The 19,575-nt window shown below is 50.1% G+C and overlaps 1 protein-coding gene across 2 annotated transcripts in view; it reads right to left on the reverse strand.

The window, feature by feature from the left end:
• The window catches only part of GABBR2 (gamma-aminobutyric acid type B receptor subunit 2), a 423,612-nt gene extending 404,483 nt beyond the window's left edge, over nucleotides 1–19,129 (reverse strand). The window contains exons 1-2 of one of the 2 annotated variants that reach the window (XM_078373143.1): nucleotides 18,333–18,661; nucleotides 15,820–15,959 (exon numbers count right to left, since the gene is read on the reverse strand). In XM_078373143.1, the coding sequence (XP_078229269.1) occupies nucleotides 15,820–15,837 (18 nt within the window). In that variant the 5' untranslated portion in view covers nucleotides 15,838–15,959; nucleotides 18,333–18,661. Of the gene's footprint in view, nucleotides 1–15,819; nucleotides 15,960–18,332 lie in introns of both variants that reach the window. The other variant, XM_035253005.3, reaches the window with a different exon arrangement.
• Nucleotides 19,130–19,575: the final 446 nt, after the last annotated feature.

Here is a 19,575-nt window from a genome sequence, read left to right on the forward strand (position 1 = left end):
GAGAATGAAAGAATCCAACTGCCCATTTTCTTCCTTGAAAAGTGAATTCCAACTTAAAAACACAGATAGCTCAATCTTTCCATCTACTGCCCTATTTCCTCCTAAAATTGCAAGGAGACCAACTTTAGTCCCCATTATCGTTGCAACACTGCTGCTTCTGCAGCTTCTGTGATTTCCTCCTGCACACGTTCAGACACCTGTCACAGCAGGCTCTCATGGAAACAGTTCACAATTCCAGATATGCCCTTCTTGACTTTGGTCAAGGGCTTACCAGTGCCATTATCTAATTTAAGCATAACATCACCCTGAGAGGGGTTGGGGCGGGTATCTTTCCTCATTTTACAGGTGAAGAAACTGAGTCACAGAGAACCCAAATTTCCAGGAACCAGGACCAAGCTTTCTGAGATCCATCTCTGTATTCTGAACACATCCTTCCCTCCCCTTGGGCTCCCCCAAAGCCATTACAACTCTGTTTTGCTAAACACCTAAAACTGATTTATTTTTGGTAAAAATCCAATTTCATCTTTATACATCAGCTTCGTCAGTGGTTGTGAAAAAGCACTGTATTGCTCTGTTCAGAATCTCTTCCATCCAAATGTGTACAGAAGGAAAAGCTCGCCCTTTTCTACCCAAAGAAGAAGACATCTGTGGCAGGTAGCAAGGGGATGGAACCTGGCAGGTCTCAGGAGGAAAGCCATTCAGCATCCACGCTGGAAATACCAAGACCGTGATCCTCTCAAGATGGACGGATTAATCCCTAGACTCCAGAATGACAGTGGCCCCCAGGAGCTCTGCTGTCCAAACCCAGGACCTAGCCCATCAGGGAATAAAGGAGAAACCCAACCCTGGCCAGATATCCTGCTACACTCTGACAGAGACATGTCCTGGGGACCAGCACTGTGTGTGGCTCACCTACGCCAGAAGGGAAACTTCCTCTGCAGCCAGACCGGCCACCATCAGCCCGAGGGACAGCCTGCGGATGTCAGCACCAGCCTTCTGCTCTGCGACTGCACAGCCAGGCCTGCCAACCCGGCCTCTCACTGCTGAGTTCTACGACAGTTATACCAGAACAGATCACTGCTACTCTCTGCTTCCCTTCATCAAGAAAGCCATTAAGAGAACCGTAAAGCTGATTGCATCTATTATGTCCACCTACAGATCCAACTTAGAGTAAGCTTTAAACTCCCTCCTGGGCCTTCTTCAAGACCCTGAGTTATTTTTCTATTGCTAAAATTAGAATGATCTCAGGGCAGACTTATTCCCAAATCTAAGTGATGTCAAACAAGGATGGGTCCCATTCCCACTCAGTGTTCTCAGGCATCCGTGGTGTGCCCAGCTCCAGCTGGGGTGTTTGGGAATACACTCTCATCCTAGCCTCACGGACACACCCTGCAAGGCAGGTAAACCCATCTCCCTGTTGCACAGGGGGAATGACAGGCTCGATGAGTTACAGGGCTTGTCACCTCGAGGAAGTGACAAAGCCAGGGTTTAACTCCAAGTCAGACTAATCCCTGTGCCCTAGTCTTTGTAATGTCCCTGGAGGTGACCTTGCCCACCTATCAGGTGACTGGGGGTGTGTTCTCCAGCTTTGGCCAACAGGAAACTCTTTGCCAACAGCAAGGCTAGAAGCCAGGACCTTGCAGAGGCCCTCAGTGAGCACTGATTGATTAAAAAATGTGCTTTCAGCCACTGCCGGCCAAAGGTGACTGCTCCCCAGCCCTTTCAGTTCTCTATCCACAGTGTCACTTGCGGTCAGGCACCTATGTGCTGGCCACATCTGAATGGCTCAGCATTATCCCCTCAAAGTCCTACCTTCCAGGCTTTGCTCGCACAATTCCCTCTTCCCACAGTGTTCTTCCCACATCTACTACCTCCTGTCTTTCAAGGCCAGCTCAAAGGTCGCTTGCGGTGAAAGGCCCTTCCAGGTTCCACCCCGTGAGAATTCAATTCACCACCTCCTCTTTGTGCTTACCACTGCCTCTGCTAAGAGGATCTTCAAACCTTCCTCATAGCACTTTTGTATTTGACACTATGATGGCATTTACTGTGTATCAGGCAGGGTTGAAGTCTTCAGCCGTCACTGATAACCATGTTTGGTAGCCATCCTATGAGGCAGGTACTATCATTATCACCCCATTGTACAGAGAAGAATGCTGAGATAAAGTGTCTTATCCAAAACTAACACAGCTAGTAGATGTGCTTACCAGGGTCACTTGTCTGCATGTGAGTGGCCTACATTGTCCTGTGAGCTCCCTAAGGCACAGGTCACACCCGAGTCAAGTTCAGATGGCCCAGGGCCTGGCAGGAGGTAGGGGCTCTGAGCTTGCTCCTGAATGGAACTCAACGTGTAGCATGAGGCTGCCTCCCCTGTGTGGCAAGCTGTGGTGGCCTGCAGTAAAGATATTAGTCCACCCAACATCCAGCCACTCTGAGCGCCTGCCTAGGCCACCTTTAGAATCTTTCTTGAGGTGCTTAGGAGGGTGAAATAGAAAAGTACATTCTCGTCCATGAAGCCACCAGTGTCTATACATACAGCTCACCATCTACAACCCTTCCACCTTCTCTGGGGTTTGGGTTAAGGGCCTTTGGGAGCAGCCATGATAGATGACTCCCAGAAAACTGGCTGGATCCCAGGACCCCAAACAAGAGAGTGGGACCACAGACCCCACCTAGCTGGACTGTAGCATGCCTGGCAGCTGTGGGTGGTACAAAGGGCACCGTGCACAGAGTCAGGCCGACTGAGACACGCTGTCTCACCTCAGGCTAGCCATGCAGAGCCTCAGTGTCCCCAGGTATGAATGGGACTAAGGGCAAGAATTCTTCTCTTGTTATTTAATCTTTAAAATAATATCAACAATTAAACAATAAGAATTACAAATGATGTGCAGTGCTAGAGCTGACGATTTCTTCCAAATGCATCATTCAGTAATGCCCTAGTAAGAGAGGAACCATTTTATAAGAACTAAATGAGAAACCAACCCCCTTCAGACTTTACGAGGTTGACAGAAATGACATATTCCTTGGGATGCTCAAAGAAGAGATGGGTAGGGCAGTCTGGGCTTTCTCTCGGCAACACTTGGCCCAGTTCCCCCTTGGCCCCCAGCGTGGCCTATGTTGATGGATTGGCAAGTCTTCCTCACCCAGACACCTCAAAGTTCCTCGATCCCAGCCTCTGAGCCAGGCCTGGCTGCCACCCTCGGCTCCCTTCCACTCTGTCTTGCTGCCATGGCCTCATCAGAAGGTGGGAGTCTCCTCTGAAACCAGGATGAGGTCCTGCCTCCTGAGGAGGGCAATCTTGGGATGCAGGCCTCCTTCTCCGAGGCCACCCACCCAGGGCCAAAACAGAAACTGAGTGTTACAGTCCTAGGCATTGAGCACTTTCCACGTGCACTGATCCACACAGTTGCCCCACCCCCACCCATGATGTCAGGTGGAGGCGGGGAGGGGGGGCACGGGCAGTGCTCCAGTATCAGCCGTATTTTCAAACTAGCCTTGGCCTCAGCAGCCCATGCTCTGGGCCCCACTTAAAGCAAGGTCTCCCTTGCCTTTTCTGCCAGCAGGCCCCACTGCATCCTGACAATCTCAACCCAAGTCTGGGAGTCACTCTCATTCCTTTCCTTCCCAGAGGACTCCCTGTTCTTTAGACAATGTGACCACTGATCCAAGGTAACTTTAAAGCTTCCTAAGGGGAGAGGCTTATAGAATGTCATCTGAATACAGAGCCAGACCGGAGCTGATTTGACCCTGGGCCTCTCCAGCTCACAGGTTTTAAGCTCTTTCTACTACACCTTGCCGGTATCCAGGTGCACATATGAAAGCAACCACACAGTGCCCAGCATATAGTAGAAATTCAATAAAGACCTGGCCCTGTCACTTTGTTTTCTCTGTTGTGGATACAAGGCTGGAATTAGGTCTTCCAGGCCACAGCATGCAGAGAATTCTAAGCAGCCAGGTCAAAGCTCATCTGACGGTCTAAAAACCCAGTGTCCACAGGAGCCTAGGTGCTCTCCTTCTGAGGAGGTAGCCAGCTAGCAAATGGTACCCCCAAATTCTCAAGCCAGATTCATCATTTCCACACTGCCTGGTCCAGAACCCTGAGATCTCCATCAAATACCTGTACATCTGCTTGGAGAAGTCAAACTCTTTCTGGAGAAAATGAAAACAGCCCAGCACAAAGGCATTCCAGCTGCCCACTCCTGGGCTGCAGTGGACTGGCCCAGTCTGGGTATTTCATATTTTAAGCCGCTGGGCTAGGCTCTGCCCCAGCCATCCAACTAGCAACCCCTCATGATTTGAGGTCTAGGCCCCCACTGATGGCCGGGATCCCAAATTGATACTTACAGAAGACAGCTCTCACTTTCATGCCCCCAAGTTTCTGCCCTGAGACCGGATCAATAGCCTGGCAGTGGATGGCCTTGGGCCTGACACCTGCGAAAGACAGATGACTGACTTTTGAAGACATTTGACAGATGAGAGGAAACATGTTAACTACCTCTTGTTCTGGATTCTTTGGTAAGACAGACTGCTAGGGTCACAAAACCTCAGCCCCCGAAGAACTGCTTTCAGAGTGTTATAATCAACAGCGTCCTCCTTTATTAGGGGGTTAAATGAATCACTTACATGAATGACATCCTGTGTCTTCTATAAAGATGTCATTGGAAATATCCAATGGTCCTGAGAGAACAACCCAGAATTAATTACTCTGTATGTTTAGTTTCAGGCATCTTTTATAGCTGCACCTCTTCACAGCCTCCTAAAGCCCTTTCACGTCAATCTTATTTCTCTCCCTTTCTCACTCTCTCTCTCTCTTCCTAATCTCTACAATAACTCTATGAAAAAGCAGAGAAGACATTACTATTCTCATTTTATAGATGATTAAACTAAGGTGCAGAGAAGTTGAATGACTGGCTCAAGGTCATTCACTAGAATGTCAGCACTGGGTCACCCATGGAGAATCCAGAGCTCTTTCCACTGAACCGCCCTGCCTCTAACCTAAAAGATTTGTCTCTGGAGCCTAAAGGAAATGTGTCCTCATCACACAGGGACATCGCAGCGTCTCTCTCTTGCTTCCAAATCCAGTGTTCAACTGGAGCAAGCCACTCCTCACAGATGCCCAACAACATCTTCTCTGTCTGTTCCACTTAGGGGCTCAGTGGTGACTCTATTCAGAATTGTTCTCTTTTACCTTGTGTTTAGCACCACTCATGCAAAATGTATTTGCAATGTGCCAGGGGCCATGCTGGGTGCTCCAGACACAGAGACCTTCATTCACTCACAAATATTCTGGAGTGCCTACACATTGCCGTTATCCAGGTGCATGCTCTGTCCCAGGCTTTGGGCCATGGCAGACGCCAAACGGATGCTGTGTCTGTCCTCATGGGCTGGCCCAGCTCACAGCCAGGTGGGGCAATAGACAATAACGAGCAGTGATTATAAAGCAGAGTTATAAAGACTTCACTGGGGACACCAGCCCCAAGGGCCAGTGAAGGGTTCACCACTGAGCTCTCGGTGCACCTCAAATCCTTCCAGAAATGGATGGGGCTTAAAAACATCCCTTACCTTAAAAACCCCATTCAGTGAAGCTCAGACACAAACTATAACTTCTTCATTGGCCTCAAACACACAATCCCCACTGAAATAAGAACCAGTTTTTACACAGTTACATAGTGTTTCACATTTTCATATACATGATAATAAATAACAGTAAAAGTATTAAATCTACTCAGTGTGGACCACTGTGCTCAATGCTTTACATGAATGCTCCAGATCAACCCTCAAAATAACTCTCAGAGAGAGTATCATCCCCATCTCACAGACAAGGACACTGGGGCTCAGGGAACAGGCAGTGTTGGCATGTACACGCAGGTTGACTGATGCTCAATGTCTTTCTACAGTGTCCAGCTGTCTCCCCCACACCCCACATGCACTGAAAAACAAACTAGCGTGCCGTTTATAAACATCAAGACTGGACTCAGAATCCTCTGGTGTTCATTCATTCAGTCTATAAATAGTTACTGAGCACCTGCTATGTGCTAGAAAGTGCACTGGACATTATGGTGAGCCAAAACAGACCAGTTCTTGCACTTGTGGAGTTCACAGTCCCCTTGTGGAACAGGAGGGAGACCAATAGGGATGAAATAATGCAACAAAAGTTAAATTGCAGCTGTGATAAGCACTAGAAAGGGAAGTTCACAGTTCTTAGAGAAAACCTGATAGGCGATTTTGCCTAATTGGGGAGGACAGAGAATGCACACTTGATTGAGGATTTAAAAGATGAAGAAAGGTGGCAAGAGCATTCCAGACCACAGTAACAGCTTGTGCAAAGGCCCTGTGCTGGAAGGAGCACACTCACCTAAGACACAGAAAGGACCACGTGGCTGGGCCCGAGGAAGAGAGGGACAGTGCTCAGCAGCAATGCTGGGAGTGGGCAGGGCAGACCCCAGGGGGGCTGCAAGGCTGTGGGAGAAGCTGTGTTTCCATCCCCAGAACAATGGTGAGTTACTGCAGGGTATCAAGCTGGGAGCCGTTGGACCAGATTGCTGAGTGAGTGGTCTTAGCTGTCTTCTGTACCTGGGGTGCCCACCCACATCATCACACTCCTCATGCTGTGTGGTAACAATCCCTGGGGCTCCTCCCATGTGCCTTTGAAAGCACAGCTATTTTGGAGTTATCTTTGTATGCCCTGTAACAAACCCAGGGCCTGGCACCAAGTAGGTGCTTAGCAAGTATAGCCCAAATTCATAGGGAAGCACCACTATTACCCTTGAGATGATCTATCAGGAAACACACCCAGACATAAACACTGTCACCCTGAGTAAACACAACTGAAGGTGACAAGTTCTGCAAGTGACAAGTTCTCCAGGTGCCAGGGGATAGAGAGCAGATCTGTGTGAGTCAGGTGTGTAGACAGACATGCTTAAAGTGAGTAGAGAGTGCAGGGTTGGCTGTGTATGACTGAGTGGGAGGACAGAGAAATGGGAGAGGGTGAGGTTGAATCTGAGGGAGATGCAAGCAGTTGGGGGTGAAATTGGCAAGCAAAAAAAAAAAAGTATCAGCTACTGACAAACTTGCTGCTCGCTTTTATGGGTGGAAGATAACTATATGAAGATGGTGGTTTACTCAGAGCAAAAGCTGCAGAGATCAAAGTCAGATCATCCAGATTCAAATCCCAGCTCGACTCTTGGTTGGTTGTGATGATGTTACATAAGTCACATAAGCTCTCTAAGCCTCATCTGTAAAATGCAGACTATAAGAGTAAGGGCCTCGTAGGATTGTAGCGAAGACTAAATGAATGAATGCTGCAAAGCACTGACATAGGCGCCAGCATAGAGTGAGCACTGCATAAAGGTGAGCTGATGTTGTTCTGGTCTCTTTTTCTTCATCTATCCACTGCAACTAAATATTTCCATTTCCTTCTCCTTTGTTTATGATCACGAAATTAGAAGCTCTCCAAGGACTTCCCGTAGTTTTTAGAATTCCCAGAGTCCAGGAAGGATCTCTGAAGGAAGGGTCAGTGGGGCTCCACAGGATGCTTTGTGGAATGACAACAAAGCCAACTCTCCCTTTATCAAAGCCAAGGCACGCTTTCGGCTGGGCTGGGTGGGGGCATTCGCGAGGGCTCTGTTCATCTGCCCCAGAGTGAGCATGCGGGTCCCCATGTGCCAGTTAAATCCCTCGAATAATTCTGGGCATTTTTCAGAAAGGTTTTGGTGAATGGTAGTTCTGGAAACAAGATGATTTGGATAATATGGTGATGATTATTTTAAGTATGGCTGTTGGTTTCAAAATCAGTTTTCTCTGAACAAAGTCAAGTGGATCAAAGAAGAGTGTGAAAACATCACTTTTCTCTGCGCCACCTCCTGACCCCGTACCATGAGAGCAGCAATAATGCACCACTCCACAAAGTCCTTCTTTGGCTAGATCTTATCTGAAGAGTGACTGATGATGTCCTTGCCAAATGGCAGGAAAAGGGGTCTGCTTCCGCCAGCAGCTGTGGAACATGGGCATTGATGAAGACAGATGTGTCCATTCACTCACTACTTTGGATCTACCACTAATTTTCTAGATGACAATGACAGTTCATCCTTCCAGGATTAGACTATTCTAAAAAGACCAGAAAAGTAGAAAATTGGCAAAAGAATGCCCCAATCAGCCCAAAAAAGTGTTCAACGTTCATTCATACAGGCAAGAATTTTCAGACTCTTCAACTCCAGCTCATAACCAATTTACTCGTACTTTACTCAGTATTCTAACAAACTTGATTATTTAGTTCAGGGTCCAGAACTATTCTGTCACCATCAGAGAGATGGTCCCTTTCAAGCTGAGCATACCCAGTTCCTGAGTCAGTGCTGGTCATAGAAGGATAAAGAGCAGAAGCTTCTGGCCCAGGAGCAGGGAGCCTGGAAGAAGCCTTGCTCTTGGGAGATTCCAGGGCACATCTTTTCTCACTATGCCCAGACCTGCACTGGACCACCTGACTCACCAAGGCTGATGACCTGGCTTCATTCCCACAGTTTCTACTAGGACCAGAGCCCAGTCTAGCCTCCTTCGGCTTTCATGCTCTCTGGAGGTGAGAGTGAGATATCAGAATCTGTTTCCTAAGTCCTCTGTCCACTGGTTAGCGTATTGCTCCAATAAACTGACCTCCTAAAACCATAATGCTTCTCAGAAGCCGGAAAGTATTTATTTCCTAGGTTTTGATATACCTTGGAGGATGCAGCATGTATTTGTCAGAGAAGAAGAGAATGACATCAGCTTTGCACAAAATCTTCTATTGGAACATCCAAGCACCCTTTCCTCTTTTCACACCACAACTACAGAGCCCCCGAAAGCACCAAATAATAAGAACTCAAAAGAATGAATAAAGAGCAAGCAGAAAGCTCACCCCCACATGGCTTGGCATACAAAGCACTTCCTCCATTTGTTAAAACTCTGCCCATTAATCCTCTTAGAACTGGAAAGCTGGAATCCAGGCTTTTAGATCTATTTGTTCGATAAATATTTATTGAGCTCCTGCTCTGTGCCTGGCCCTGAGACAGTGCCTAGGGGTACCACAGAGGAACCAGACACACCCAGTGTCTGCCCTTTTGGTGCTATCAGTGGGGCGGGGATCCTCCATCAGTGCTGCAAATTCACAGAGAGCAGCAAAGACTTCCCTGTGGTCTCAGCAACTAAACCCAGCACCAAACCCAGATGCTAACCCTGTTTGGGGCTCACACGCCCACAGTTTCAGCCTGGCTCCTCGGTGCATCCCTGGAAGGCCAGGTACAGAGAGGAAGACATTTCACCAGCCTCACTGTCCACAGTTACAGAACGTTAAAGAAGAAGAAGAAAAGAAAGTAGCAGAGAGAACCCAGCGGCTCACTGGGCAAATTATGCCATTAAATTTCCTCACCTTCCTAAAACCGAATTAAGTAACAAAAAACGTTAGAGATAAGAAGTCACTTATGTTTCACTACCGAGCAACATGGAGGATGACCAAGCAAGTGCCTGGAGAAGGGGAACGCCTTCCCCACATCCTCTGCTCACCCCACCTGTGGCCGGGCCATGCCACGTGTAATTGATTTTGTCAATCTTGACCACCTGTTAGACCGTGAGCTCCTCAAGGGCAGCATCTGTGTTTCATCCATCTCTGTATCCCAGAGCCTAGAACAGGGCCTGGTGTAGTAAGTAGTATGGCACTGTGGAAGAAACAAGCAGTGTCTATGGCAGCCAACCACGGAGGCCCCACCCTCCTTTGAAGACGGAACCTACAGGAGGAGATGCAATCAGCTAATGGTTATCAGCTGCAGCACCTTCAAGGCCTGCCACAGCCTTCAAGCTAAGAGCAAAATCTCCCATGGTAGACCTCAGCCAATGACTGAATTGGGTGGGGATTCTAGAGCCTGGCTCATTGGGTCTGAGAGGAAACTCCTGTAAGCAGGCAATCTTGGCTCTGGAGCTCACCATTTTGCTGACCGAGACTTTTTGAGAACTGCACTCCAGTCTGAGACTCTTTCTACCCAACTCTCCTTCCTTCCCCGTCTCCTTCCTCAGGTGTCAGAACAGCATCATGGACAGAGCATTTCCTCACCTAGTTTATCTTTCATTGGTATGGCTTCCAAGATCTCTTATGCTTACAAGTCTATCTTGGCATCTCCTTCCTGAAGGACCCCCAATCACAAATGTCCATGGCATCCATGTGCTCCTTATGCTTCCCAGTCTCCTGTCATTAGGCTGGCCATTGACTATTTCTGGCCAATGGAATATGGGTAGAAATAACATGTGACACTTCCATGTGAAGGTGGTTAAAAGTCCAGTGTGCCTTCCCTCTGGATTTTTTTCTATCTTCTTCTTTTATTTATTTATTTATTTTTAAAAATTGAGATGGAGTTTCACGCTTGTTACCCAGGCTGGAGTGCAATGGCGCGATCTCAGCTCATCGCAGCCTCCACCTCCTGGGTTCAGGCAATTCTCCTGCCTCAGCCTCCTGAGTAGCTGGGATTACAGGGACGCGCCACCGTGCCCAGCTAATTTTTTGTATTTTTAGTAGAGACAGGGTTTCACCATGTTGATCAGGATGGTCTTGATCTCTTGACCTCGTGATCCACCCGCCTCGGCCTCCCAAAGTGCTGGGATTACAGGCATGAGCTACCGGGAGAGTCACAGTACAAAAGTGGCCGGGATCCCTGCATTATCACCTGGAGGAGAGCCACCCAGGATGACCTCTGACACACACTGGACTTTGTGTGGGCAATGAATAAGTTTACTGTGTTAAGCAATGGAGATTTCAGGATTTGTTTGTTAATGCGGCACAGCCTCATCCACCCTAACTAACAAAAGACATATATCCTACATACTGTTTGTTTAGTACCCCTGTTGCATCACTATCTTGGGCTTCCAGCTTGCTAATTTCCTTGCTGAGATCTCAGATCTCTGTACGAAGAAGTTGATGTTACCCTGCCCACAGGGAGGGAAAGCCAAATACACAAAGAAGTTCCCTGTAAAGATAAAGTTAGCATGCTAAAATTCTTAGGCCAATACCAAACACTAGACAGTTCTACCCACCACCGCAACTCATTCTTGGAAAAGGAATTTGGGGACAGAGAAGGTATGCCCATGAGTGCCTGGCTAGGTCTGAGGAATTTCTGGGGTGCTGGTGTGGCCAAGGCATTTCCCTCATATTGGGGAGCTTGGGGGTTGGTGCTGGTGGGCACATGCAGAGGGCAGCTACAGCTCAGTAGTCCACTTAACCCTGATATGTGGCACCACCTCAGTCCTTAAATGAGGGAGGAAAACCCTGGGGAAGTGACAAGATCAACCACCCCAGGGGATGCTAACTCAGAAAGCAGACTCCAATGGATGCACCAGTTCAGCTCCTCACAGTTACTCACAATAGCTCACAATAAGCCCCATAAGGCCCTGAGGGATGAGACTGGCCCTGCCCTCGAGAGCTGCTGGCCAGCAGAGGAGAAAGTGACAAACATAGCTATGACACAAGGCAGAAGGAAAGACATGCCGGGAGACACACGAGTCAAGGCCTCAGTGTCTGCACCCTCTTCTGCCAGCACGCCTTCTCTACAACACAGCACTAGAAAACAAGAGACCTGCCACATTGCTTTGTGTTTACCTGGGGCTCTGAGCAGCCTCACCCATTACACTTATTCCTTATAACAGCCCTGTGAGGTCAGCACAGCAATCCCCAGATTGCACAAAAATGGTAACAATGGGAACAACAGAGTAGCAGTATTTCCTGAGCTCGGGCAGTGTATCCAGCATTGATTGGATTATGTCACCTGGGTCTCTTGTTTGTCCCTTTACACACCTGATAAGGCAGTTAGTATATCAACCCCATTTCATAGGTGAAGAAACTGAGGCAAACAGACCTCCCCAAGGTCACAAAGCAGGTGACGGGTACCCAAACGAAGATACAAACCCAGGTCTCCTGACCCTAGAGCCAGGGCTCATTCAACAGGTGTGAGGTGAGCATGTGGCCCCACCCCTGCAGGGACCCTCTCTCCTTGTTCCCCTACAGTGCATCTAATTCCAGTGACTGTTCTGCCAACAACACACACCCCCTCCCCAGACATCGGTTCCTTCTCTGTTGCCCTCCTGCCACGTTGGGTCTCAGTGCTACCCATTCTTCACACCACTCCCTCCTGCCTCCCTGTCTCCATTCAGGCCCCATCTCCTCTGCCGTCAACTGTTACAGTAGCTTCCCAGCCCCTCTGACTCCAGGCTCATTCTGTCTCCAGTCCAGCCTCTCCATGCCCACCAGCCTTGATAGGATCACACCCATGTTCAAAGTCCTCCTGTGGCTCCTTGCAGCTCCAGATTAAAGTCCAACCTTCTTGACACAACATTCAAGGCCGTCCACACCCAGCACCAGCTACCTTTCGTACCCCCCATTTGGACAAAAACATAACATCTGCATTTGGGCAAAAACATACTGCACACTTTGTTGCCTCCATCTTTGATCTTGGAAACACTTCCTGGTATCCAACGTCCATTTTCCAGAGCCCCCACCTCTCTCTGTCAACTTTATATTCACTCTTACAGGCCTATCTTCTCCTCAAGGAGGTCTCTCTGGACCAATATGATCTTCCCTTTCTCTTAATGCCCCCGGCTTCTATTGTTTCTTTTTTCAATTTAGCACTCCCCAACTGCCTGCCTTGGTGGCTCTTTGTGATCTGTCCCACTAATATACGCACCCTCAATGGCCTCTGATTTCCTTGGAGGAATCACCTCTCCCCCACTCTGTATTCATGTGATTGGGTGAAGCTGACCTCACCTCCCTCTTTCATCCTGAAAGGAGGGCAGAAGTTCCAGGCCTGGCCCATCAGGGTCACATGATTTGTTCATGGATAAACACATGACCCAATTCAAGCCAATGAGGTATAAGCTTGACACTTTTGCTAAAACAGTTGGGAAAGAAACACTCTTCTTACTGGAGTTTCTAAACTGGAAGTGCGTAAACCTGCAGCTTCTAAAGGCCATCTGTGCCACCACATAGGGAGAGCCTGCCTGAGAGTGAAGCCAACACAGAAGAAATCAAAGCCAAGAGGCAGACAGGAAGATATTTTTAAAGACATCATTTGAGCCCCTGGATTCCGCCATGCCTGAATACAGCACACCTCAGGTTTTTTCAGTTTGATGAACCTGTTAAAGCTGGGATTCTGTCACTTGCAACAACTAAACCACACACTAAGGGCCAGGCAGCATGCTTGGCAGTGGGGGTGCAGCCGCAAAGATGACGTAAGCCTGAACCTGAAAGAGGTCAGGTTCTTTTTAACTTTTTTTTAATTTAATTTTTTTTTATTTTTGAGACAGTCTTGCTCTGTTGCCCAGGCTAGAATGCAGCAGTGCAATCACAGCTCACTGTAGGCTTTAGCAATCCTCCTGCCTCAACCTCCCAAGTAGCTGGGACCACAGGCTCATACCACTGTGCCAGGCTAACTTTTATGTAAAGACAGGGTCTACCTGTGTTGCCCAGAATGGTCTTGAACTCCTTGGCCTCAAGCAATCCACTCACCTCAGTGCCCCTCAAAGTGCTGGGAGTAAAGGCATGAGCCATCACACTCAGCCTATCTTTTTATTTTTAAATAAAATAAAAAGTTAAAAATTATATTTTATTGTATTGATATTTAATTAACTATATTGAGACTTAATACAGTTAAATCTGTACTGAGAATTAACTTAAAAGGGTAATGTTTATATATATATATATAGTGTATAATTCCATGGTTTTTAGTATATTCACAGAATTATGCAACCATCTCTATCATTTTCTACCTTGCGTTGGAAATGATGAATACGTTCTTGCCCTGTTCTCTGTTCACCAGCTGCCTCTCTCAAGCCCAGGGCTATGTTTAACACTTTTCTGCAGCATCAACAGCTCCAGTAGGTGCTCAGTAAACACCTGCTGAGCTGTACTCAGACCTTTTAAGAAAGCACAGCCTCAATTCAACAGTCCTTTAAAGCCTTTCTAGAGCATAGTGAATAACGGGACAGATACTTGGCAAAGTCACACAAGAAAAAAGACACGCTCTCCAGTCACTGGGATTTCCACATTGGATCTAGGCATCAGAGTGGTCTTTCTGACCATTGCAGCCCTGAACTGGACTTTTTGGCTCCCTGGACTTTCCCTAAGTTTATTATTGAATGATTTGAGATAGTAACATGTGGGAAACATTAAGTCCAACAGCGGGGGAATGATTAAATACATATGGTACACCACAGGATAGAATAGTATACAGCCACCAAAAAATCATCTTTACAAGAGGATTTGAGGACATGGGGAAACCCACGATACAATGTTAACTGAAAGAAACAAAATATAAACAAGTACATGGAGTATGATCAAGTATATCAAATAGTATAAAAAATGGCAACTGGAAGGAAATGATACTAATTATTAGATGTTATTTTTGTGTATACGGATTACAAGCAATTATTTTTTGTTATGCTTCTCTGTAATTTTCAGCTTTTCCACAATGAATGTTAATCAAATTTTAAAAACCAGCATTACTTTTAACTTATTCCTTGGCTATTATATTATCTTATTAATGTGACTGCCAAAGAATAAGAACCACATGGAGAATATTTCTGAAGGCAGGAAGAAGATCACTAGAGCCCAGAAGATCAAGGTGGCAGTGAGCTATGATGTACCACTGCACTCTGGCTTGGGCAAGAGAATGAGAGCCCCAGCTCTTAAAAAAAAAAAAAAAAAAAGACATTGTCTCTCAAATTTTTAAAATCAAATATATAAGTAACACGGTACATTTACCTTTTTACCTTGACTGCCGGGAAGCCCAGAGCTAAAATATAATACTCAGGGCAATAACCATTTTAGCCCAGGTTCTTGGTACAGTAACTTCTATGTTTCTGCATAGTTTCTGATGCTTTCTTTTATCTGTACTTTCACTTGTTCTGCTTGTTCAAATCCTCATTGGAATATATAAACAAGTATTTGCTGTAGCCATTTGACATTACACCAGAGAAGCAGAGGTTCTGACAGGCAGGTATTCTGTTAGACTGTTTCATTTTTACCAACACATGGCATTCAGTGGGGCTTTGAAAACCGACCACTATTCTACTTACAGAAGAGAGTCAATCTGGATGTAGGAGGCTCCTTTATTGAGACAGATTGTCCTCAATGACCAGATTAACCCATTCCTTGCTAAATCTCCATCTCCCTGCAGACCATATGGATAAAGGTCCATACTGGTAGCCACAGTCACTGGCTATTGAGGCCACTGACTGACAGCAAATATCAACAAATCCAGCCAAAATCTGTTCACCACATCTACCCTATGTTCAAGTCTACAAACAATGTGACACAGCCGGCAAATAATTAGGCAGTATCCACAAAGACAGCCAATCCGCTGCAAATTACCTAGACTGATCCTTCCTTCACTCCAGCTCAGGGAACAAGCACCTCTACTTTAAAGACAAGGCCACTTGAAAAAATAACTAATTATATCACCTAGACCCTCTCCCAAATGTGATACCTCATGGCAGGAGATAATATTTGATTGTTAGCCAGACTTCTTTTTCTGTGGTGATAACTTTACTGTTTCTCCGTAAGACTTCGAAAACAAGAAAAAGAAAGAAGCAGCTTAATATTTTAGTTGTGACCATTTTATCACATCTAAAGCCACAGCGTCTTATTTGTGAATTCACAGCAAATAAAAATGAAGGAAGGGGGCCAGGCGCAGTGGCTCACCCCTGTAATCCCAGCCCTTTGGGTGGCCAAGGCGGGCAGATCATCTGAGGTTGGGAGTTGGAGACCGGCCTCACCAACATGGAGAAACCCCACCTCTACTAAAAATACAAAACTACCTGGGTGTGGTGGTGCATGCCTGTAATCCTAGCAACTCAGGAGGCTGAGGCAGGAGAATATCTTGAACACAGGGGGATGAAGGTTGTGGTGAGCCGAGATCATGCCATTGCACTCTAGCTTGGGCAACAAGAGTGAAAGTCTGTCTCAAAAAGAAGAAGACGAAGACAAAGGTGAAGGAGGAGGAGGAGAAGAAGGAGGGGGGGTGAGGGGGGAAGGGGGAGGGGGAGGGGGAGAAAGAGGAGAAAGGGAGGCAGGAAACATTTATTTAGTGCTTACAGCCAGAGCACTGGCCGCTGAGCCTGCCAGCTCAGGGCATCTTCTATCTTGGCCTGTTATCTTCCTTAAGCTGCATGTCACCTGCAGAGTACACATAATATTCCCACCTTTTTCATGTGGAAATCTAGGCTTAGAGAGATTAAATACCCAGCTCAAGGTCATCCAGGACGGAAAGTAACCAGTTTCTCACTCAAACCCAGGCCCCACCTACCCCAAAGCCCTGGCTGTGGGCCTCTTCAAAAAGCTAGAGACACTTCTCTGTTTGCACGAGGCTAAAATTATCTTCAGTCCTCCTTCCCACTGTTTTCTAAATATTCCCACGAATTGAAGAGTCTTCTGACTGCCTCATCCTCTTGACTTTGGGTCCTCTCACTCAGAAAGTCATCAAGACACACTCGAAAAATAAAATGTAAAGGCTTCAACCCACACCCTGAAATGAAACACCCATCTCTTTGCTGCCACAAACAGGCCAGTATGAAATATCTTTCAGGGAAGCTTTCTAAAGGGAAGAAACTGATGATGAAAACATTATGCAGCTGACAATACTTGGTGATGATGCAAGCAGGGCTGCCCTATCTAAAAATGTGTTTGTCCCCAAAGGACCGGCTTTGCAATGACCCCTCCAGAAGAATATGTGCGGTAGCAACAGAGAAACTGTCAAGAAGATATGCCTCCGTGTAAAACTGCGTTGCTGTCTCCATTTATGTGTGCCAGACAAGTGCCCCCACAGAACTTGAGATGCTTGGGCAAAGACGAGGGCCACAGGAATGTCATTCGGAAATGATTTCACACCAGGTTAGCCCTGCACAGCCAGTCAGCTTGCATCCTCTGGGGCAGAGGACGCCTCTCCGCCTGCAGCAGCCTGCGCGCACCGCCGCCAGCTGCCACCGTTTCCTTCACCTTTTATTTACAGCGCAGAGCAAGCTGATTTACCAGTGAAGCGGGGGAGGCAGGGAGTAAGATACAATCTAGATTCAGCTCTTTCTCTGGGGACATAAAGAGGTCCCGACCGAGGTGGAGAGGAAGCCCAGACTGTACCACCAGCGCGGTAGCGCGACCCTCCTCTCAAAAGGGTTCTGCACCTGGACTCCCGCAGAAGCACCTGGAGAGTCCCAGGAAGCCAGGATCAAGCCCAGCGCCTCGGCCCCGCTCGGCGCGGTGGAAGAGGCGCCAACGAGCGTACTGCACAGGAAATCACTGCCCCCTTCAGGCCGCGTCTCAAACGCCGTGGCCGAAGCACAGGGACTCGCTCAGTCCGGGAAAACTCGCAAACCCGACCTTGCGCGTCCAGCGATCGCTCCTCCAGAACCGCTCCGCGCGCTCCAGCCCCGGGCTGGCGGTGAAGGTCCGCTCTGGGGCTTCAGGCAGAACCCAAACCGAGGGCGTGGGGAGGGGGTCTTGGGATGGAAAGCTCTTGGCTCTCTGGCTGCACTCAGGACAGCTTTTCAAGTCAGTGCTCCGGCTACTAGGTAGGATGCTTCAAGTCTGAGCCGGGAGAAACTGTGCCTGCAGCAGCCTGGCCAACAGCAGCTGCGCGGCGGGACACCACCACACGTCCGGGACGAGAACTGCCAGGGCACTCTGAGCAACTAACCCGAGGCGGGGGATCTCCTTCTGAAATCGCTCTGGCCACAGGCAGCGCCGGGCATGTCCAGGAAGAAGCGCTGCAGAGCCGGTGGCCCTACACCTGCCCGCGCCGTGAGGGCTCAGAGCTGCTGGCGCGCACCACGCGCCCGCCCGCTTGCACGCTGAAGCCCCTCGGGTTCCGGAGCCTTCTGGACCTCAAAGCGCGGCTCGGCTTCCCTGGGGGTCTGTGAGCAGGCCCGCGGCCCCTCCGGCCCTGGGTGGCCCAGTATGCAGTCATTGCGCCTGTTCCTCCCACTCGGCACCTGGCAGCCCCATGAGCGGGACCTGGGGCAGAGGCAATCAATGTAGGCCTTTGGGGGTCCAGCCCCCACCTTCTCCACTCCTTTTTCTCTGGTCAAAAGAGACCCTAGTCTTCTGTCTCACCCCCACCCCTCCCCACACACACATACACACATAAGACCAGAGGAGGGGGTGCTCGGCAAATGTTACCAGCTATGCCAGCCAAGCCCAGCAGGACCGCGGGGGTTGAGCACTGGGCACCAGCCCGCGGTGCCCTCGGCAGGCACCGGCCGGTCAATCGGGGCTCTGGCCAAACCACCCACCCCATTGCCCCCCGAAGCCCCGACGGCACGGGCAGCCGGACACTCACCTCGGTGTCATAGAGCCGCAGGTCGAGGAAGTAGGGGCGCAGGAGTGACTCGTTGCGGATCTGCTCGATGGCCAGTTCTACGGCGGGGAGCACACCGCGCCCGATGCTGCCCTTGGCCACCTCCTTGGTGAGCGGCATGAGGCCCATGATGGAGAGCGGCGGGCTGCTGGGCGGCGGCCGGGGGGCGCCCCGCGCCCAGCCCCAGGCCCCGGGCGCCAGAAGCAGCAGCAGCGGCAGCAGCAGGAGCAGCAGCAGGCGCGCGGGCGGCGGTGGCGGCGGCGGCGGCGGCCCGGGCTGCCCGGAGCTCCGCGGGGAAGCCATGCCGCGCCGCGGGCTGCGGGCGCCGGCTCACTCGGCCCGCATGGCCTGGCCCGGCCCGCCGCCCCGCGCCAAGCTCTCCCCGCTGCGCCCGCGCAATGGCGCCGGCCCGGGCCCTGGCTCAGTCTCGGGCTCGGGTTCCGGCTCGGCTCAGAACGGCCGCGGCGGCGGCGGCAGCGGCGGCGCCCGTGACGGATCAATCACGCCGGGAAGGGGTGGGAGCGAGCGGAGTGCGGGAGGCGGGGAGCAAGCGAGCAAACGCGGAGAAGGGGGCCGGCGTCTCCGCGCGCGCCTCTCTCCAGCGCGGCAGCCCCGCACCGGGCCGCCTCCGCCCGCCTCCGTGAGCGCTCTGAACCGCTCTCCCGCCGGGAGCTGCTAGGCGGCAGCCGCTGGAGCCCCGCCGGGGGAGGGCGGGCGGCAGGAAACGCGGGAGGCGAAGGCGAGGCTGCTCCGCGGCGGCTCGGGCCGCCTCCAGGGACGGGGACGAGCCGTGCGCGCCGGGGGAGGGGGAGGCGCTGGCGCTGCGGCGGCCGCGGGGAGGGCCACCTTCCCAGCACACGCACACACGCGCCCCCGGCCCTCCGCGGCGCCGGCTGACCTCCGAGCACCAGAGCGCCCGGGGACAGCGATCTGGGAACCCGGACCGCGCGCTGACACACGCAGTGGCCGCCGCCGCTCCGCCGAGCGCTGCCTATAGCACCTGCACGGTGGTTTGGAACTGCTTCTCGGAGGTCGGGCCGGAAAGGTCTGGGCAGGCGAACGTTCCACGAAGGCGTCCCAGAGGCATCTGCAGTCTGCGCTTTCCCGTTCTGCTCTGGCGCCCACGAGCGCCTGACCGAGTCCGGAGGGTCCCCGAAGACGCCCGCCGGTGCTGAAACGCACTGGCCAGGTTGCCCGGCCCTTAGGGCCTTGGCTGAGGACGCCC

This window comes from Callithrix jacchus, chromosome 1 (genome assembly GCF_049354715.1).
Source record: "Callithrix jacchus isolate 240 chromosome 1, calJac240_pri, whole genome shotgun sequence".
In the NCBI taxonomy this organism is placed as follows: Eukaryota; Metazoa; Chordata; class Mammalia; order Primates; family Cebidae; genus Callithrix; species Callithrix jacchus.